The sequence below is a fragment of the Agelaius phoeniceus genome, chromosome 3, assembly GCF_051311805.1.
Source record: "Agelaius phoeniceus isolate bAgePho1 chromosome 3, bAgePho1.hap1, whole genome shotgun sequence".
Classification (NCBI taxonomy): Eukaryota; Metazoa; Chordata; class Aves; order Passeriformes; family Icteridae; genus Agelaius; species Agelaius phoeniceus.
This window is the reverse complement of record NC_135267.1, coordinates 66119060-66137070: the sequence shown is the minus strand read 5'-3', so window position 1 is coordinate 66137070 and position 18011 is coordinate 66119060. Positions and strand designations below refer to the sequence as shown.

The window sequence follows — 18011 nt, the reverse complement described above, 5'->3', positions numbered from 1 at the left end:
AGTCATTTAGGCCCCCCCTAACACCTGCAGTTAGGAGATGTGTCACCCCCTTCCCCCAGTGACTGAGCTGCGTCACATTAAAGGCTGTGGCAGGCAGTGTACTGAACTCTTCCAAAACCTACAATACTATTCTCTTCCCTGGAACATATTTCCTCTCTAAAATAAACAAATATGTTGAAGTGATTTGAACAAGCTCCTTCATGTGGCTTGGCCAGAAGTGTGAACTTCATTATTTTTGTATTACTATTTTAAAGTGATATTTCTTATATTAAACTGACAATGTCATCCATCACCTCGGGTTTCATGGTTTCTGTACTGATTGCTTTTCACAGATACTGCACTCTCAGGGGAAGTCGGCACCAAGAAAAAAGTGAAAAGACTGTTAAGTTTCCAGAGATATTTCCATGCATCCCGGTTACTGCGTGGAATTGTACCACAAGCCTCTCTCTACTTACTGGATGAGGACTACCTTGGGCAAGCAAGGGTAAGACAGGTCTCCAGCTCTCCATTTCTTTTAATAATACTAGGGAGAGTGTCAGTTTTGTTTTAGTCTTCAGATAACCAAATTCCTGGCTGATCTTTCTTAAATGACCCACGTTATGTGCCTATCTCTCAACAAACAGATTGTCCATTCCTCTTTTGTGGTGACAGCCTTAAAGGCTTAGGTCTCAAAGCAACAGAAAACATTGCTAAATCTACTCAGCATTTTCAGATTCCAACAACTGAAATTATAATATGGATTTATTAAAGAATGAAGGATTTCAGGTTAAGTTACTGATTTAAGTGCAGCCCTGACACAGCATTTAGTTCATCCACTTGAAAAAAGATGGGTGTCTCTCATCTGCTATGGAATAACTATTGGGAAACCCACAAGAGCTCTCCACAGTGGCAAAGGCTAGGAAGTGTGGGGCATTGACTGCAAACTTCACAGTGATCAAAATATAATTATCTTATTTTGCAGCTCTTACACTTACTTTGAATGGTATTTTCTAGCAAAACTTTCACAATTGATGGTGTTGGGATTATATGCCTAGGCAATTTTTATTCTCTGCTGGAGGAGATTATGTGCCAGGTGTTAGAAAGAAATTAAGAATCCAGAACTGTTTGAATGTAGACTAGAGATGGGAGTGAACGTGTATTTCATTCACACATACATCACTGTAGGTCACAGAGGTAGTCCAGAGTCAGCCTCCTGACTCAACTGATGTAGCTGTAAAAACACTGCAGTTGTAGGTAATGATGGATTCTTCTGCATGCCTGAGTGGGCTTAACAGTAGCACTGTAGCTAAATTTATAAAAGCTATTCCTGTGTACTTCTTTGTTTAGCGCATTGTAACTCATATTCACCATGAGAGCTAAGATTTTAAAACACTATTAAAAACCTAAGAGAATTTGCACTGAAAATCTGGGGACATGAAGAAACAATGAAGCATTTGTGCAGTAAAAGGGAATATTTTCATAATATTTTGGCTTATATTATTCATTGTTTTGAGTTCCATTTAGAGGTATTTTTAGTGTTATGTTCAAAACCTTCTCAGTAAAAGTCCAAGTGATATTTTTTGCAGTACAGCCACATGAGCCTGATTTCTGATATTTCAAATATGACTTCTATAGGTTTCTCGAAAAAAAACTTTAAAGCTGTAATAAACAATCCTGTGACTGATTAATGTGGAATAATAATAAAAATCTGCTTTACAGTGTGACATACCAGTCATTGGCCTTTTCACATTTGCTTTTTCCAGCATATGCTATCCAAAGTGGGAATGTGGGATTTTGACATTTTCTTGTTTGATCGCTTGACAAATGGTAAGTAATTTTTTTAAGTCTTTATTTTACTCTCTCTCGTATATGACTAGTCAAAAAATTTATAATTAATCGTTTGCTAAATGTTTCCAGTTCAGATTACTAAAGAGAAATTGGCCACATTTAACCTTTATTAAAATCACATCCTGGAGCTTTTTCAGGCTTTTCCTGAACTATAGGGCAATGTTTCAAGTGTGCTTTTGTACTAATCTAATCCTCTACATTTGTTGTTGTCACCTTTTCAAGAGATGTTTCTGTTTCATTTGCCTGTGAAACTCCCAAGCCACTTTAAATATACCTGTTAGATATAATAAATCCAGATCTCCATAATCTGTCAATTTCTATCAATACTAAAGACATTTGAGTGAAGATACCCTCGCTTCTGTTCAGCAGCAAAAATTAGGAAATTTATTTTGAGAGTAAAAATCTGTGAAATGTTTTCTCTAAACACATGTAAACCATCCCCCTTCCCCACAAATGTCCAGACATTACCCCTTGATCAGGTAACTGCTAGAGAGAGTAATGATCACACCTTTCCCCTTTCTGTACTGCACAGAGAATTGAGATCCCTCATTCCTCACTCCAGTCTAATTAAGTTTGACTGGGGCAGAAGATGTAGAAAAAAGTTGGTTTAGAGGCTCATTCAGCTGAGTGACTGGCAGTGAAGGGTGAAAAGGATTGCAAATTGCCTGGGAAGCGAAAGCATAGTTCTTCTAAATTATCTTTCTGTGCCCCTGCTCGGTAGTCAAGACCAAGTTAGTTACCATATGTTCTTCATACACATATTTATTTTCCTTCCTGAGTTACATTAAATAAGAAAAGACTCCCTTCAAACTTTGTTTATGTGTAGTATGGGTTGGTTGGTTTGGGGTTTTTTCTAACTTTTATGGAAACAGTGATGCTGAATTAAGCAGTGCAAACTTTTTGAAATACTGTGTTTATGTATAGCTGATCATGTAATACTAGTAAGGCTCTATTTTGCCAGTGTTCCCAGTATTGGATTTACAGTAAGGCCTGTGCAGCATTACGGTGGGACTTGAGACTGCAAATGCTGCAACTCATTTTTCCTGTCTGTGTCATTGTTATGAGATGCAGTTGTAGCTGAGCTAGGTTACCAGGGTTAATTACATGTTTATGCAGCCATATGCAAAATGAAAAAAATTCATTCCAAACTCCTGATTTTTAGTAATTAATTAATTAGTACAGTATGGCAAACCCAAGTGGCAGAAAAGCCACTCTTGTTTCTGTTGTTTCTGAAGATAGACCTGAATTATGAAAATTATGTTGCTCTCAGACAAGCCTGTCGAAGATTTTGTTAAAACCACATCAGTTTCCCTCCTTTCAGTTAAAACCACAGTTTGCCTGTTGTTTTGAAAGAGCAAACGTGTCTTTATGGCATCTAGACACAAGAACGGCACTCCATTGGTACAACCTCTCCATCAAGTCTTGATTACATATAGGAGTAATTTGTATAAGTGACTTCTGAGTACCTGAGAGTCATCTAAGCTCACTCACTTCATTGGAGATGAGTTGATAGGAGCTGACTAATAGGAAATTACCCAGATTTTTAGCCTTGCTTGGTTTGTAACTACCTGTAAAGGGAATCTAAGAGTTGTTCCTTTCTCCTTTTAGGAAACAGTCTGGTAACACTGCTTTGTCACCTCTTCAACGTGCATGGACTTATTCACCATTTCCAGTTAGACATGGTTACATTACACAGGTTTTTTGGTAAGTGCGCACCTCAGTGCCATCTTTGAATGAAGTTTATAGCTTAAGTAGAACATCAGAGAAGGCACTGGCTTGGTCTGTCTGTGTAAAAATGATGACATAGTTGGAAATATTTCAGTAAAAGATACCTATGATACGTATCAGCATACAGTTTTCAGGCACTCAAGTACTTGGTTCAGTACCTAGTCAGTGGAGGGATTTCAAAAGGCTCCGCATTGGGCTGAAGCATCCCAGCACCACAGTCACACTGGTGATTTAAAATAAAATATGCCATGCAGAGATGTAGCTGGCTCAGGCCCACACAGACAGACAGACACTGCAGAACCTACGCGTGCACAGTACAATTGTGGTGCAGCCTAATTATTTTAGGGACTAAAAGACCACTGAGACCCAGGGCAGTTAAAAGCTTATGTGCAAAATTTAACAAATTATATCAAGCTGTCCTGTCTACACTGAACAGTGTTGATGAAAGCCCCTGCTGCTGTTACTGCCAACAGAAATATTAGCCCCATGCTGTTAGTGAACCAAAAGAAGAAATTGGCCAAAATCAATTACTTTTTGCATCACTTTTTGAAAGCAGCTAAATGCCAGTTTTTCAGTCTGTCAGGCCGAGTTTCCAAAACAGGGTCTCTTCTTTAAGACTGCCTAATTGTTGCTTCTGGAAAGCGTTCCTCTGGTGCGGAGACAGACAAAATCTCCCTGCTGTTTCTAACTCCTGTGGGCAGACGTGAAGCGGACAGTAGGGCAATTAGAGCTAGTGGTCTGAACTCCCAGTTTAAGGGATTACCCACTGTCCCTCCAGATGCTTGTGTGGCTGGAAAGAGACAGAAGGCTCGGACTTTCTTTGGCGCTCCTCATGCTGGCAGTGAGCACCATGGGAAATCTGCCCGTTGGCTTTCCATTGGATTAATTGGATCATGTCTAGGAGAGCGCCTTAGGCACGATCCCATGCAGCTTCCAGTGCTCACGTGGTGCTGTCCCACGACCACGTAATGGTGCACACACTGCTGCAAGGAACAGAGGGGTGTGAAGCACACATCTCAATAATTTTTCTGTCTGAGACAGAGCTGAGAGTTAAGAGGTTGGTGCTCCTGGTCCAACTGGACCGGTTCCAGCGCTGCAAACTGAAGCAAGAGGGACTGGCATTTTAAAATGAACACACAGATGTGACTAAAATTGTCGCAGGAGATTTTGCTGTGAATACCCCAATGCTGTTTTTTTTTGATTCTTCCCCTGGGGGTATAGGAATGCCTTTGCCTGTAGTTCATCACTCAAATAACAAATCATGGCAGCATATCAGGGTCTCACTCCCTGCTGCTGTAAAATAGGTGGTACTGCCTTAATGGCACACTACTACCCTACAACAGCAGGTTAAATAATTACACTCCGTTGTGGATAAATTTGCCTCTCTTCCTTGTTTATTTTACTCCTCAATGAGAGCCTTCACTAAGGCAAGAAAGAGGTGATTTATGCACTAGACCCAGTATATCCCCTTGGGCCTCACAAATCCTTTCATGCATTTTTTCTCTAAAGGTACCCCGATAAAAGCAGCAATTTAAATAAGCTACAGCTATTTGAAGAAACTCCTCAGGCAGCTGACTGCAAAACCTCAAATTGTATTTTAAGTCCAGTTCCCACTTGTGGCCATGGCATTCAGAGACAAAAGGATCTTTGTTTTCTGTTTTGATTCGCAGTTATGGTTCAAGAAGATTACCATAGCCAGAACCCATACCACAATGCTGTCCATGCTGCTGATGTCACACAAGCTATGCACTGCTATCTGAGGGAGCCCAAGGTAATGACAACCTTTCACACTGATGTTGCTTTCAGATAGTTCTCAGATTTTTTTTCCCAGGGTTGAAATAAAAGCCCCAGGAGATACTTCTAGACAGCAGAAAGTGATGGCATGCTGGAACTCAGCAACAAGTCAGGAGCAGCCTTGACTACAAATGACAGATGTTTCAGTCAAGCTGTGAGAGTCACTTCTCATCACGCAGGCATCCTGTCTGAGTGCTGCCATGTAAGCTCCAGCCACCACGGCGCTGTGACCCAGCCACCCACTGGTGCCTGCAGCTCTTCTCCCATCAAACTCAGAAGGAGGCAATGCATGTCTGTGCCTCAACCACCTCAGAGCATAAGCTCCCACATCACTATTTCAAAATACCAAATTGGGCACAATATCACCAGCAAAGGGGAAAACAGTCCCTTCAGATGGGTCTGTTGCAAGGGTGTCCTCTGCATGAGTATTTGACTGCTGCTGCAAGTTCTCACAGCATCAGAGTGGTGTTGCCTTGTGTGTTACTGGAAGGCACTGTGATATTGCCATGCTGAGCCACAGTATAAGAACATAACTAACCTTTTCTGGCTTGGCTCAAATGAAAGGATGTTCTGCTAGAACTAGCAGTTTGTTACACAAGAATATAGCAATGGTGAGGGCAGGAGCCGCCCCACCTTTCTTGTATTTTTATCTCCTGCAAGATCTGCAAGTCCTTTCTTGCCAGGAAATGCAGAGGACAGACAACATCCAGAACCTGGACCATACTGCTCATCAGTTCTGACCTCAGAATGCTTCTTTCATTTAATATACCTGTACTCTTTAGAGACTCATTGGGCTGGTAATAACTGCCTCACTCTCACAAACAGAAAATGCTAAGACTATCTTTTTTGCTTCTAAATGAGCTCTGTAGCAGAAAAAAATCTGGACAGGTTTTCCAACTTGAATATTTGAAGTTAGAAAGGTAAATTATGTTGTCTAATAAAATACATATACTTGAATGGGGATAGATATTTAACAGCCAAAGCTGAAATTTCAGAAGTTGATAAACTCTGCATTTTATAACACAGTACTATGCTAGAGAATTGAAGCCTGATCTTTTGTTGGCATTACTAAATACTTGGAGGGGCCGAGCTCTTACAATGGATGCTAACATATGCCAACCTGTCAGCCTACCTGTTTGCTTTTTAAACCAAATGAGACTATGCTGAAGCCCTTCTATTACAACAGTCCTTATATTGCCATGAGTAATAACGAGATAAGAAATACAAACTGTAATAAAAGATGATTATGTAGTATAATAACTTTATAGATGTATGTTCAACATTTACCTTAAAAACATTGTTCACAAAATTTATACTTGACATTTGTGTACAAATGCCAACACATCCAATTTATGCCATGATGTCAGCTGGTTTGTTTATTTACCAAAAAAGTATTTACTGTTCCTGTTCTTGTTGTGATTAATGTGTGTGATGATTCAGCTTGCCAACTTCCTCACCCCATCGGACATCATGCTCGGACTGCTTGCTGCTGCAGCTCATGACGTGGATCACCCAGGGGTCAACCAACCCTTTCTGATTAAAACTAAACACCACCTTGCCAGCTTGTACCAGGTAAAAATTGCTCATCAAGTTGCTAACATAAAAAAATGCAGTCAAGGAGAGTTTAAGTAATTTGCAGTGGACTTTTAATTCCAAAATCTGGCAGCGGGAGGATGCGGGTCAAGTGATCCTGCACTTTGGAGTCTGGACAATTTCAGTCAAGCACCTCACTGGGTGTCACTTCTTAAAGCACAGTTGATACAGGGAAAGAGGTGGAAATGTCAGGGTTTTTTTGAGGACATTTAAGCCAGATCAGTTGTCTGGGTTGTTTTTGCTGTAGATATCTGGGGTGAGGAACTGTGGGTAGGACATTTAAAATCATGACAAGAAGATCTCATCTTCAGATAAGCTGCAGGCATGGTCTAAATTGGTATTGCATTAAAGGAAACCTTTGATTCATAAGGCTGTAGTAAAATTAAACACTTAATGAACACCGCATTAAAAACAAAAAATAGAAGGCAGACAGATGAAACCAAAGGAAAAGTCGTAGACATTTACAGTAACATTCCTCGAGATACAAAGAAAGAACTTCAAGAAAGCCACTAGGTCACACCACAGGCTGTCTAGACCAGTATCCTGTTTCTAAGAGCAGCCAGTAAAAGATCTCAGAGAGAAACATAAGTCTGGGATCAGTACAGAGTTGTCCTTCACCTAGTATCCATTCTTTCAGCTCTGGCAAGCAGTAGCAGAAAACTTCCTGAAACAAAAACACAGACTCACTTGTTCAATAACTAACAATGAACCCATGCTGCCTGATTTTTGTCGTCCTTTTGAATATTTTTGAGATTTTGGCCCATGGCAATCATTGTAAATTTGTATTTTATCTAAAACTGTTCTATGAGTATAATCTCCACACACATGTATACATTGTTATTATATATGCACATCTCTCTATTCTTTGCATTGTACTTATATATACAATGTGCCAGAGCAAATTGCTGCCAGAGCAAATCTTAATTTTGGTTGCACTAACCATAATTCAGAGGTAATAAATGGAGTTAGTAGTGATTTCTAGCCTTTAGAATCACAGACTCATAGAATCATAGAATCATGAAGGTTGGAAGAGACCTTTAAGATCATCATGTCCAACCCAACTGTTCACCTAGCACCAGATCCAAACTCCTCTTAAATACCTCCAGAAATGGTAACTCCACCACCTCCCTGGGCAACCTATTTCAGTGCCTGACCACCCTAACAGTGACCATTTTTTTCTACTATCTAATCTGAATCTCCCCTGTCTGAGCTTAAGGCCGTTCCCTCTGGTCCTCTCACTGCAGGCACGACTGGCCCCACCTCCCTGCAGCCTCTTTTCAGGTAGGTGTAGGGAGCAATCAGGTCCCTCCTGAGCCACCTTTTCTCCAGGCTAAACACCCTCAGCTCCCTCAGCCACTCCTTGTAAGACACGTTCTCTGGTCCTTTCAAGAGTCTTGTTGCCCTTCTCTGGACATGCTCTAGCACCTCAGTGTCCTTTTTAAAGTGAGGGGCCAAGAACTGGACACAGCATTCGAGGTGTGGCCTCACCAGTGCCAGGTACAGGGGGACAGTCGCTGCCCTGGCCACACTATTCCTGATACAGGCCAGGATGCCATTGTTCTTCTTGGCCACCTGGGCACACACTGAATCATGCTCAGTCAGCTGTCAGCCAGCACTCCCACTGGGCTGCTTTCCAGCCACTTCGGAAGAGTCAATTTCAGCCTTTGTGGAGGCTGTCAGAGACAGAATATGCCTTGTTAAAAATTAGCCTACCTGAAGAAGACTCACTAATAGCTGCATACACATACATAGCCAATTGAGAAATTGCTGCAATGTGCTTACTGCTTGATAAGAGAGTCTCTCTTTTTCTACCCTACACTAGCAATGTTTGGGTTTTCCCATAAGAAGTGGGTTGTGTAATGGTACAACTGTCCTGCCCTCAGACATGGGAATGGGCTGGATTGTGGGAGCCCCAGCCAAGGCACAGTTATGCTCAAGCACTGAAAACTTTGTGATTGGCCTCATCATAAGCTTATGCAGCTTATTATGTCATACCCATATGTTTTTGGTCCAGTCTTTTCTAAGCGTCAGGCCAGCTGAGTGAAGAGGGAAAAAAGCCAGGGGCCTAAGCCATGGTACTTCGGGAATGGTAAGGGTGCTTTGAAGACGAGTGAGTAGAGCCAGTCCACAAAACCCCTTGTCTTTTGTAAAGGTACAAACAATTCCTTCTCAAGTTAATGGTGGCAAACAGTACTTTATAATTAGGTTGAAAAATCGGGCTAATCTAAAAGACATACAGCTAAAATACTGGTATCTTGGAGAAGTGGTTTCTGCTCAGGTATTTGGGTTTGAATATACTTACAAATATTGGTTAGAAAAGGCAGTGACAAAGCAGAAAATGCAATCTTTCAACAGCAAATGAGATCTGAAGTACCCTACTTAAGGACATTCACTGGCAAGTTTGAGTTATTTTAACTGAAAATGATCCCACATTGTTTCCAAAGGTTTTAGTAGTATACAGTATATGGATGCCAATAAAAATAACTCCTGGAAAAAAGTTTTGGTGAAAACATTTTTAGTCAAAAACTTAGATTTAATGAATAGTCTTTAAAACATGTACTTTAACATGTGCTTGAAACTGAAACAAAGTTCTTAAGTTTTTGGTTTTTAAGTAGCAGAGCCACAGAACTGCTGGGATTAATCAGCAAAAGGATCAAGTGAAAGTAAGTTTTAACAGAGCTGGCAGTCATCTGTCATTGAGACAGTGGACTTATCCATGTATGGCATTTCCATGCTTTTAAATGTCTCTTGACATTTAAATTCAAACTTTACATTTACATTTGGAAGAAAAGGTTTTGCAAAATGAGGTAGGTCAGTTCTTGACAAAGATGTAAAGTGTTTGACAGCTTCTGAAGTGCATATGTGAGAAGACTCATATTTCAGGAGGACATCACCAAGGACTCCGGAGCTTTCAGTATTTATTTTCAAACTAAATCTGTATTTTATGATGCAAAGAAGTTTGTTTTGTAATCTGTAGGGTAGTTTTCTAAGGTCTGTTGCACGTGATTGCACACACCATAATTTTCTACAAAGATAAAAGCAGTTCATTGAAGTCTCCAGCATTACAAGGACAGTTGAGAGCATAGAAGGTGACTCTAGTGGTCTGGAGGTCCCTTAGTTTTCCTGTGAGCGAGCACAACAACATTCCTTGTAATGTGATGCAGACTTTGCTTCTAACTTGCATTGTCTGGCTTTTAAATGAAGGGTAAAAGTTTAGAAGTGTGGATAGATCACATACAATATCTGTAGTACAAAACATTTCAGAAAACTATGAAAGGACACTTTACAACTTTAATGTAGGTAGGCTGGAGATAGGAAAGTACATTTTGGGCATCAGTAAAAACAGTACTCTTATGCAATCTTCCTTAAAAGCAACACTTCCAATAATAAGTGTCATTTTTTGGCTATTTAACATTATGCAGTTAAACCAACTGCTCAGTGAGTAAGAATAGATTGAAGAGATTGAAAAAAGTCAATCCCGTTTGACTTTAATTTAAAAATTGAAATTTGCTCTGCACCTAGTTAGTAGCAAGTCTCCCTCTCTTCAAGTACTTTCTTTTTCCAGTGTATATGTTGAATGCAGTGGTTCGAATAGCTCAGACTAAGTAACAGATTGGAAATATTGTGGTAGCTTAAGTAAAATAAACTGTCATAATCCTGAAGTCTCTGTTATAGCAATCTACTGCTGTGGGTAGGGCTGTAAATGTGACAGAAGCTTCCTATAGTGCAGCCTTCAAAGCTGCATTACTCAGTTTTTTAAAAAACCAGAACACCACATGAAGCAGAGCTGAGAGCCCCAGTCTGCAGGCCAGCACGGAGACTCTCCCTGCATGGGTTGTCTCCCACCAGCCTGGGTGATCAGATAGCTCATGGCAATTAGTCTTAATAAAGCAGTAGTGTGTTCTTAGGGGGAAGAGCTGACTCTACTAATTGCTGGCAGCCACTTCAGGGATTCTGGCTCCTTACATTTAAGAGGAGAATCATATGACTTCATGCTTGTTGTTGCTTGTTAACGTGACCTTTCCTTTCCCCTCCTCCCTGTAGTTTCAGTGTGGGAAACTAAACAGTGCAGCAGAGTCAATTTGAGGTTCCCCTTATAGCAGCAGGCAAAGAGCAGAAACTTAGAGAAGTGGAAATACTCTCCGATGACACCCTGAGTGTGCTTTTTCCTATGAGTAACTACTAATTGGATGCTGGAAAGGTCTCAGATGCCTACAACACTTCTCAGCCCTATTCTGGCTGGCCTTCAGGATAGCCAAGGAGCAGCTGCATCCATGGAGTGTAATTCCCTCTTTGAGGCAGGTGCTGCTGAAGCAGCTCCTCACAGCAAGTAAGGCTGCCATGCTGGAAGGGGTGTGGGGACACAGGGTGCTCCAAGGTGGATGTCCCTGGTCGCAATGTTTCAAGGATCCAGTCAGACCAGGGTCACAGTAAACTCTGTACACAGGCACCATCTTAAACTAGTGTAAACCTTCCCAAAAGCCAAAGGTGACATCAGATAGAGTTTGTCCAAGTTAGTAGGAAGATGGCAGCCTGTGGCCTTGGGGTGACTCTTGGGACCAGTATTCAGCTCTGCAACTTGGTAGGTGGAAAAAAAAAATTCGTTATTATGTCCTATTACATTCTGTTATTTTTCTTGGTCAGAGTGTAGGGTTGCAAAAGTCCATCCTGGTGTATTTAGGCAAAAGGAGAAAAGGGATATTTAAGTTGGCAAATGAACAAAACTGCTGTCAAAAGTAATTTCTCTGTTGAATAACTGATATTGTGATCTGAGTCCATCAGCTCTTCCTAAGAAAAGGAATTGGTTTTTACGTGGTTTGAAAGTTTTGGATTTGGTTTTACTTTGTTTTTTCCCCCAGAATCTGTGATTTTTGTAAGGGAAACAAACGGACAAAGCCAGAGAAGTACCAGAGCAACATTGTTTCTGTGAATTCAGAAGCAACAAAAAGCGCTGTGGAAAATAGTGTGATAGGAAGTCAATCCAATTTGTACTCTCACCTTTGCACTAGGCAAGATGATCAAAATGCAAATTGGATCTTGCTTATGCGATGTTTAGTTATTGAACAGTCTTCAGATATGACAGGACTACAAAGGAAGATGGGGAAGACTTAGGCAGAAAATACTGTTCAGTCCCTCTTGGAAAAGTGGAAGCTGCACATCATGTCCCACAGGAAAGGCAGTACTATGGCAGCAATACCTCAGAGCTGTGGGACTGTGTGTGAGGGAGCTAGAAGTCAACAGTGGCTGGAGAGAGGGATTCTCACTCCAGTTTCCCACCTGGCAGTGACAGGGTGGAGTTGTTCTCCTGCCTGCTCAAAAGGTTTGATTGTGTTTTGTTTTGTTTTTCTTATCCAGTGCTCATCCACTGCAAAAGCTGTGAACTGCCCAAAACAGGGAACAGATGATAGAGGTTTCTGAACAAGTGACATGTCTGAGGCATTTTGTGGTAGAAAGTACTCTGTGAACTAAACAAGTGATGATGGGAAAATGCATTGTGTGTTAGGATAGTAATTTCAAGTCATCAGACAAAAGATACCAAATTTGTTGTAATTTACTGACAACCTAGAAAGCTGGGTTTCAGCTCCCTGGCAGTTTTTTTCCCACCTAACTTTGGTTCCACTTAGTTGAAAGCAAGGAAACAAAGAGGAGTCAAAATTTGTTGCAGACTAAGTTGCTGAAGCCTGCAAATGCTCAGCAGTACTGCTGTTCCTCTTGCTTTCACTGAACAGCTGCTGGCAGTTTGCAGTTCCCTGACTCAAAGGGAAATTTGGCAGTTTAGTTTTCTTTTTCTTGTCCGCTCTGCATTCAAACTGTAGAGGCTGAAAAGTCAGCCTGGAATCAGTAGGAGGTAAAAATAAGCTTTTGCACTCCTGCTTTAATTTATTTGTTAATAAATCTGCTAGAATGCAAACTGCCTCCCACTCAGATGAGATTAGCTCCTCTGTTCACAGCAGGATTCAAAAACTGCAGAACAACAGGCCTCTAGGGCTGACCTTAGCTAAGAAACCCAGAAGCACAAGGTCCTCAAGTGTAGAAATCTAGACCAATTACTCTAATCCAGCTGTGGCTGAAAAGCACACATTTTAGGCTCATGTTACAGCTTGTCCAACCAGCTCTGGGTGTCATGTGATCTCGCAAATCCATATGTGTACCGTGGATACCATCCTAATCCTTGCGTTTGTCGGTGTTGTTCCTCCGCAGAACGTGTCGGTGCTGGAGAACCACCACTGGCGCTCCACCATCGGCATGCTTCGGGAGTCACGGCTGCTCGCCCACCTGCCCAAGGAGGTCACGTAAGTGTCCACCAGAATCACTGAAACTAGGCCATGGCCTCCTTCTCCCTTCTTAAAAGCACACTGGCAAAGAGGCCCAGGCTTCAGAAGAGGCTGAACTTCCTGCGCCTTCTTGGTGCCACTGTGAAACCGTGAGACAAAGTTACAGCAGAAGTATTTGTTAACCCATACCCACTTCTGCAGCACAGGAATGGAATGGCCACTCTCAGCACCAGGAACACAGAAAGTGCCAGCAAGAGCTGAGGGATTGTTTAGATGGATTGTTGGCATTTTTCATCTTACCTAGCATCAACCAAAAGTGGAAAGATTTAGTGATTAAAAAGAGGAAATTGAAGGAGCTGGTCAAGGAGCATCAAGACTGCTCTGGACTTCCCATGTCACTGAGGGAATGTGGTTCAGTCGTTACGGAAAAAGCCAAAAAAGAGCAGCCATATGAGCACCTTGGCCAAGTTGCTGCTAGCTTTTTACTTGTGTTAGTCCCACCAAGGATGGGAGACTGAGACAGTGAAAAGACTGCAGTAATACATTTTAAATCACAGGTGACCCTACCAAGAATATAAACAAGTTACCTGGAAGCAGTAAGCTCTATATCCCTCCAGAAATTCTTTGCATCAGATCAGCAACTTTAAAGGACTTCAGTCTAGACCTTCACAACTCTGACTGCAACTTCAAAGTTGCGGTATTCACCGCTCAGCTCTGAGCAGCTGAAGTAAGACGTGAGCATTTTTCTTGATGCAACATGCTGTTGTTCCAGGGTGGGTATTTTTGTACTTTCCTAGCACTTTTCAGAAGCTTTCAGAACAACCTGTGCCAACAAGCATTTTTCTTCTACATTATCTATTCTTCTTGAACCCATTTGGGCAGGTAGAACAGTTGTACCCTGCAAAACCCAGCAGAGACTGACCAAGCAGATCAGACTGGGTCCATAAAGAAAGAGGGAGCTTTATGCCAGCTCCAGTGATCCAGAGCAGGTTGTTTTGAGCTCTTAATGTTGAATGGTTCCATGATTAAAGAGGCTTATTTACCTTCATTGCAGACAGGACATTGAGCAACAGTTGGGCTCCCTGATCTTGGCAACAGACATCAACAGGCAGAATGAGTTTTTGATCCGTCTGAAATCTCATCTTGACAATCAGGATTTGAGGCTGGAGGATGCACAGGACAGACATTTTATGCTTCAGGTAACTTCATTTTTTTTTTAATTGTTTTTACTAATTTTTCAGGTCACAGTATTTCCTAGTATATTTTAAGAGTAATATATTATAGCATGTCTGTACATCAGCCTCTCCTTACCTATTACCATAAACACTTCCCTTCTGCCACCTTCTGGCACATCAGGCAAGCATAAGGTGCCTCCAGTATTTCCTTTTGTAATTTCCTTGAGTTAAAAAGCTGTGAATACAACAGATACAGGAGAGTGTCAAATGCTAAGGAATGGAGATAAGCTAGATAATTTTATTTCCAGAATACTGCTTCTCTTCCCAGGTAATGCTTCAGTTGTAGTGTCTCTCTCTTCTGGCAAATGTCACTCCTCTGGTGTTATTTTCTAGCACTGTGCAGGAGAGCCTCCTCATTGGTGTTCTTTCTAGGACAGCCTGACACTGGGTCTCCAAGTCCTGTTCCCGTGATGGATGCTCAGAAACTGCCTCTGCAGAGACAGCTGTTGCCATGGCAGCAGATGCTTCTCTAGTGCATCTGACCAGCTAATGGAAAGCCCATGCTTTATTCAAAAATCAAATAGGTTCATACTGGTTCTTCCAGCTAAGCAGCAGTAGTCATTAGCAGACTCTTCAGAGTAAACCTCTATCTATTAAAGCATTATTGTGATTAACACAGCTACATATACTTGCTTCTTTGGAGAAATTACATTAATTTCATTCCTAAATACATAAAGAATTTGAAGTAATAGTTTTCATTTATAAAACAAGCACCTACATATTTTCCTTCCATCAAAGTCACGGAAAAGGTGACAGCTGCAAGGAAAGAAGTGCTGATCTGTTAATTCTTCCCCCTCCAGCAGCATGGGGAATGTAGTAGCTTCTCACCTGTTCTGTCTCAAACACAGTCTTCTGTCAGATTCCCGCACAGACTGTGCAGGGCAGGGTGACAGGTTGACCATATTTCTGGACAGATAAGGCAAGAAAGTTGTGCAAATACCAAAAGCAGAGGAATTACAGCTCTCAGCTATGGCAAAAAAAATGTTTCTTATGCACTAGGAACTTAGGAACAAGGGAACAGATAGTAAGATTCACTTATCTGGTGGATTAGTTATGGAAGAAGAAAAGAAAAAGATCAAGAACTCTTGATTGATTGGAGTCAGCTAAAGAATGTTTGAAAGGTCCCTGCAGTAGATAGTAACATTAAGGCTAATCAGCTTAATCCAAAGAGAAGAATGACTTGGAGATTTCCCTCTGCTGGTTCACAGGTCTGAACTCTTAAGAGGAAATACTTATGTTTTCTTCCTGGGTGCCAGAATGACTTCTGACTTCTGTCAGACTGAATGACTGTGTTCAGTCTGTGAAGAAACAAGGCACATGATATTTTGTTCCAAGGCAGTAAGACAGGCAGACTATTACATGGTTTACTTTTCTGAAGTAGTTACTCGGTTTTAGAAACCTTTTCCCCTGTACTCATTCTCCTACAAAGCACTAAAAAGTACTAGTTAACTAAGTGAAACCAGGCCAGGGGCAGTGTGGAGAGCCCTGTGCTTAGCTTTGTAAACAAAAATACGCAGACATTAAGATGAAGTGTAATTGAAGTGAGATGCAAGGTCACTCACTGAGACCACAGAGGAATCATGCCCAAATACACCAGCTTGGCTCTTCCCTTCCTTGTCATCAGCCATGGATGCTGAGCCAAGCAGTCAGCAGGAGCCAGCCTGAGGCTTTTGTTGGCTTATTCCTTCCAAGGAATATCCAAAACACTTTGCAGCCTTGGAATTTGGCCCTGCTCTTGTTCTCACTACGGTAAAGTGGAGGGCTGAATAAAAGTTTTGTTTGCAGCTTAAATAAATGCTCTTTCCTCAAAGGGCACATTTGGGTGAGGCTGAGCCTCTGAAAGGTAATCTTAACCCTTCCTGGCATCGCTGCTGGGGCCTGGGAGCTCCATGACTGCAGATTTACTGCTGAAGCACTGCTAAACAGTAACTTCCTTTCTCAGTACTGCTTTTCTTCTTGCTTTCAGATTGCACTCAAGTGTGCTGACATTTGCAATCCCTGCCGGGTCTGGGATCTGAGCAAGCAGTGGAGTGAACGGGTCTGCGAAGAGTTTTACCGGCAAGGTCAGCCCCTTCAGCTCACAGCAGTCCCTTCCACCTCAGCTTTCCATGGTTTCTGTGTGACAAGCCAGAGGCAGAACTGAAATGTCTCTTGAGAATGAGCTCTTCAGGGATGCGCTGCCTCACTGGAAAAGTGGGAAGGGGTAGAAGAGCAACAAGTGTTTCTCTGCTCCTCTACCAGTATCAGGCAGGAGGGAGGGCTTTGCTGTGTCTCAGCACTTGAATTCAGCTGCAAAGCCCATGGCTGGGTTCTTCTCTGAGACCCTCCAGTCACCATGACTGTTTCTGAGCTGGAATGGTGCCGGCGCCACGCTGCCCCAAAATCCTCAGACTGGGTTTTGTCTCGCTTTTCATGCTCCCACTACAACGCCGATGGGAGCCTTACTCTCGCTGTTTACCAAATATGACACATTCTTCTGCCTGCAAATGCAGAGAAAGGGTTCAAACGTGCTTCCCAGCATGCTGTTGAAAGGGCCAAAGCAGGCAAGCCAAACCTCAGCTAGAACCTACTGCAAATGTTTTCAGACCCCTGCAGAGAGCACAGTCAAGCAGGGCTTTTTTTGAAACACAGTAATTACACCATTTGGCTCTATCTGCATAGGCAAGGTCATGCTGTGCTACAATACAGGGTGCAGCAGAGTTTAATCACTGCTAAATTCTTTGTTCAGAGCATCCTGAGAGTTGAAGGCAAGTAGAAGAGCACACAATGAAGTTCTTAGTTCATTTAATATTCTGCACTACAAAATTAAGCCACATCTGAGCTGGCACCTGGTATAGTTAGTCTGTAACAAGGACAAACAGGCCAGCAAGTCAATTTTCAGCCAATGTCAGTTTAAGCTGGTGAAATGTCTTTGACTTAGATGCCTTTGAAGCAACATAAGCAACTTGCCCAGTGCAGGTTTAGTTAGTCAGATGTGTAGTGAAAGCATAATCAGCAGGCAGCTCATGAGGCGCAGTATCACCTTTCGTGTATTAGGGGACCATGCTGAGAAAGACAGTTCAACTCTTACAAATGTAAGCTTTTTCCACTCTCCTCAAGATTTGTTCGTCTAACATGTAAAATACATCTCTGAAAGGGGATATCTGAGTACATGAGACCAGTTAGAAGCACCACAGGGAGAAAAGGAGCATTTTATGTGGGACAGTTTTACAGAAAATGTGGTCTGATTATCACTAGTGGCTGTATAACCCTGTTCAGTGGTACAACAGCCCCAGTATTAAATAGCATGCATTTAGATATCATTATCGCTTTAAAGTGTTTTTGTAGACCTCTCTACCCCCTTACACACAGTGATGGGGCTTGAAGGTATTTTTCAGCATTATGTTTAATATTTGGAAACCATAAGGCCTCATGTTTTGATTTTTAACTATAGATGAGACAGATATTACCACAATTAGTGCTTTGTTTAATCTTCCTCCTGGAACAAAGTTTTAACATTTTTTAATAGAACATTTCTAAGGCCATTTTAATAGAGACTCAGATCCTGATCTTCCAGTGC

At 41.7% G+C, this 18011-nt stretch overlaps 1 protein-coding gene across 4 annotated transcripts in view; it reads left to right on the top strand.

The window, feature by feature from the left end:
- The window catches only part of PDE7B (phosphodiesterase 7B), a 170507-nt gene that overhangs the window by 144905 nt on the left and 7591 nt on the right, over positions 1-18011 (top strand). For all 4 annotated transcript variants that reach the window (XM_077175508.1, XM_077175509.1, XM_077175510.1 and 1 more), the window contains 8 exons: positions 333-484; positions 1743-1806; positions 3436-3531; positions 5226-5326; positions 6790-6921; positions 13144-13235; positions 14272-14416; positions 16419-16515. In XM_077175508.1, coding sequence (XP_077031623.1) covers positions 333-484; positions 1743-1806; positions 3436-3531; positions 5226-5326; positions 6790-6921; positions 13144-13235; positions 14272-14416; positions 16419-16515 — 879 coding nt within the window. The remainder of the gene's footprint in view (positions 1-332; positions 485-1742; positions 1807-3435; positions 3532-5225; positions 5327-6789; positions 6922-13143; positions 13236-14271; positions 14417-16418; positions 16516-18011) is intronic.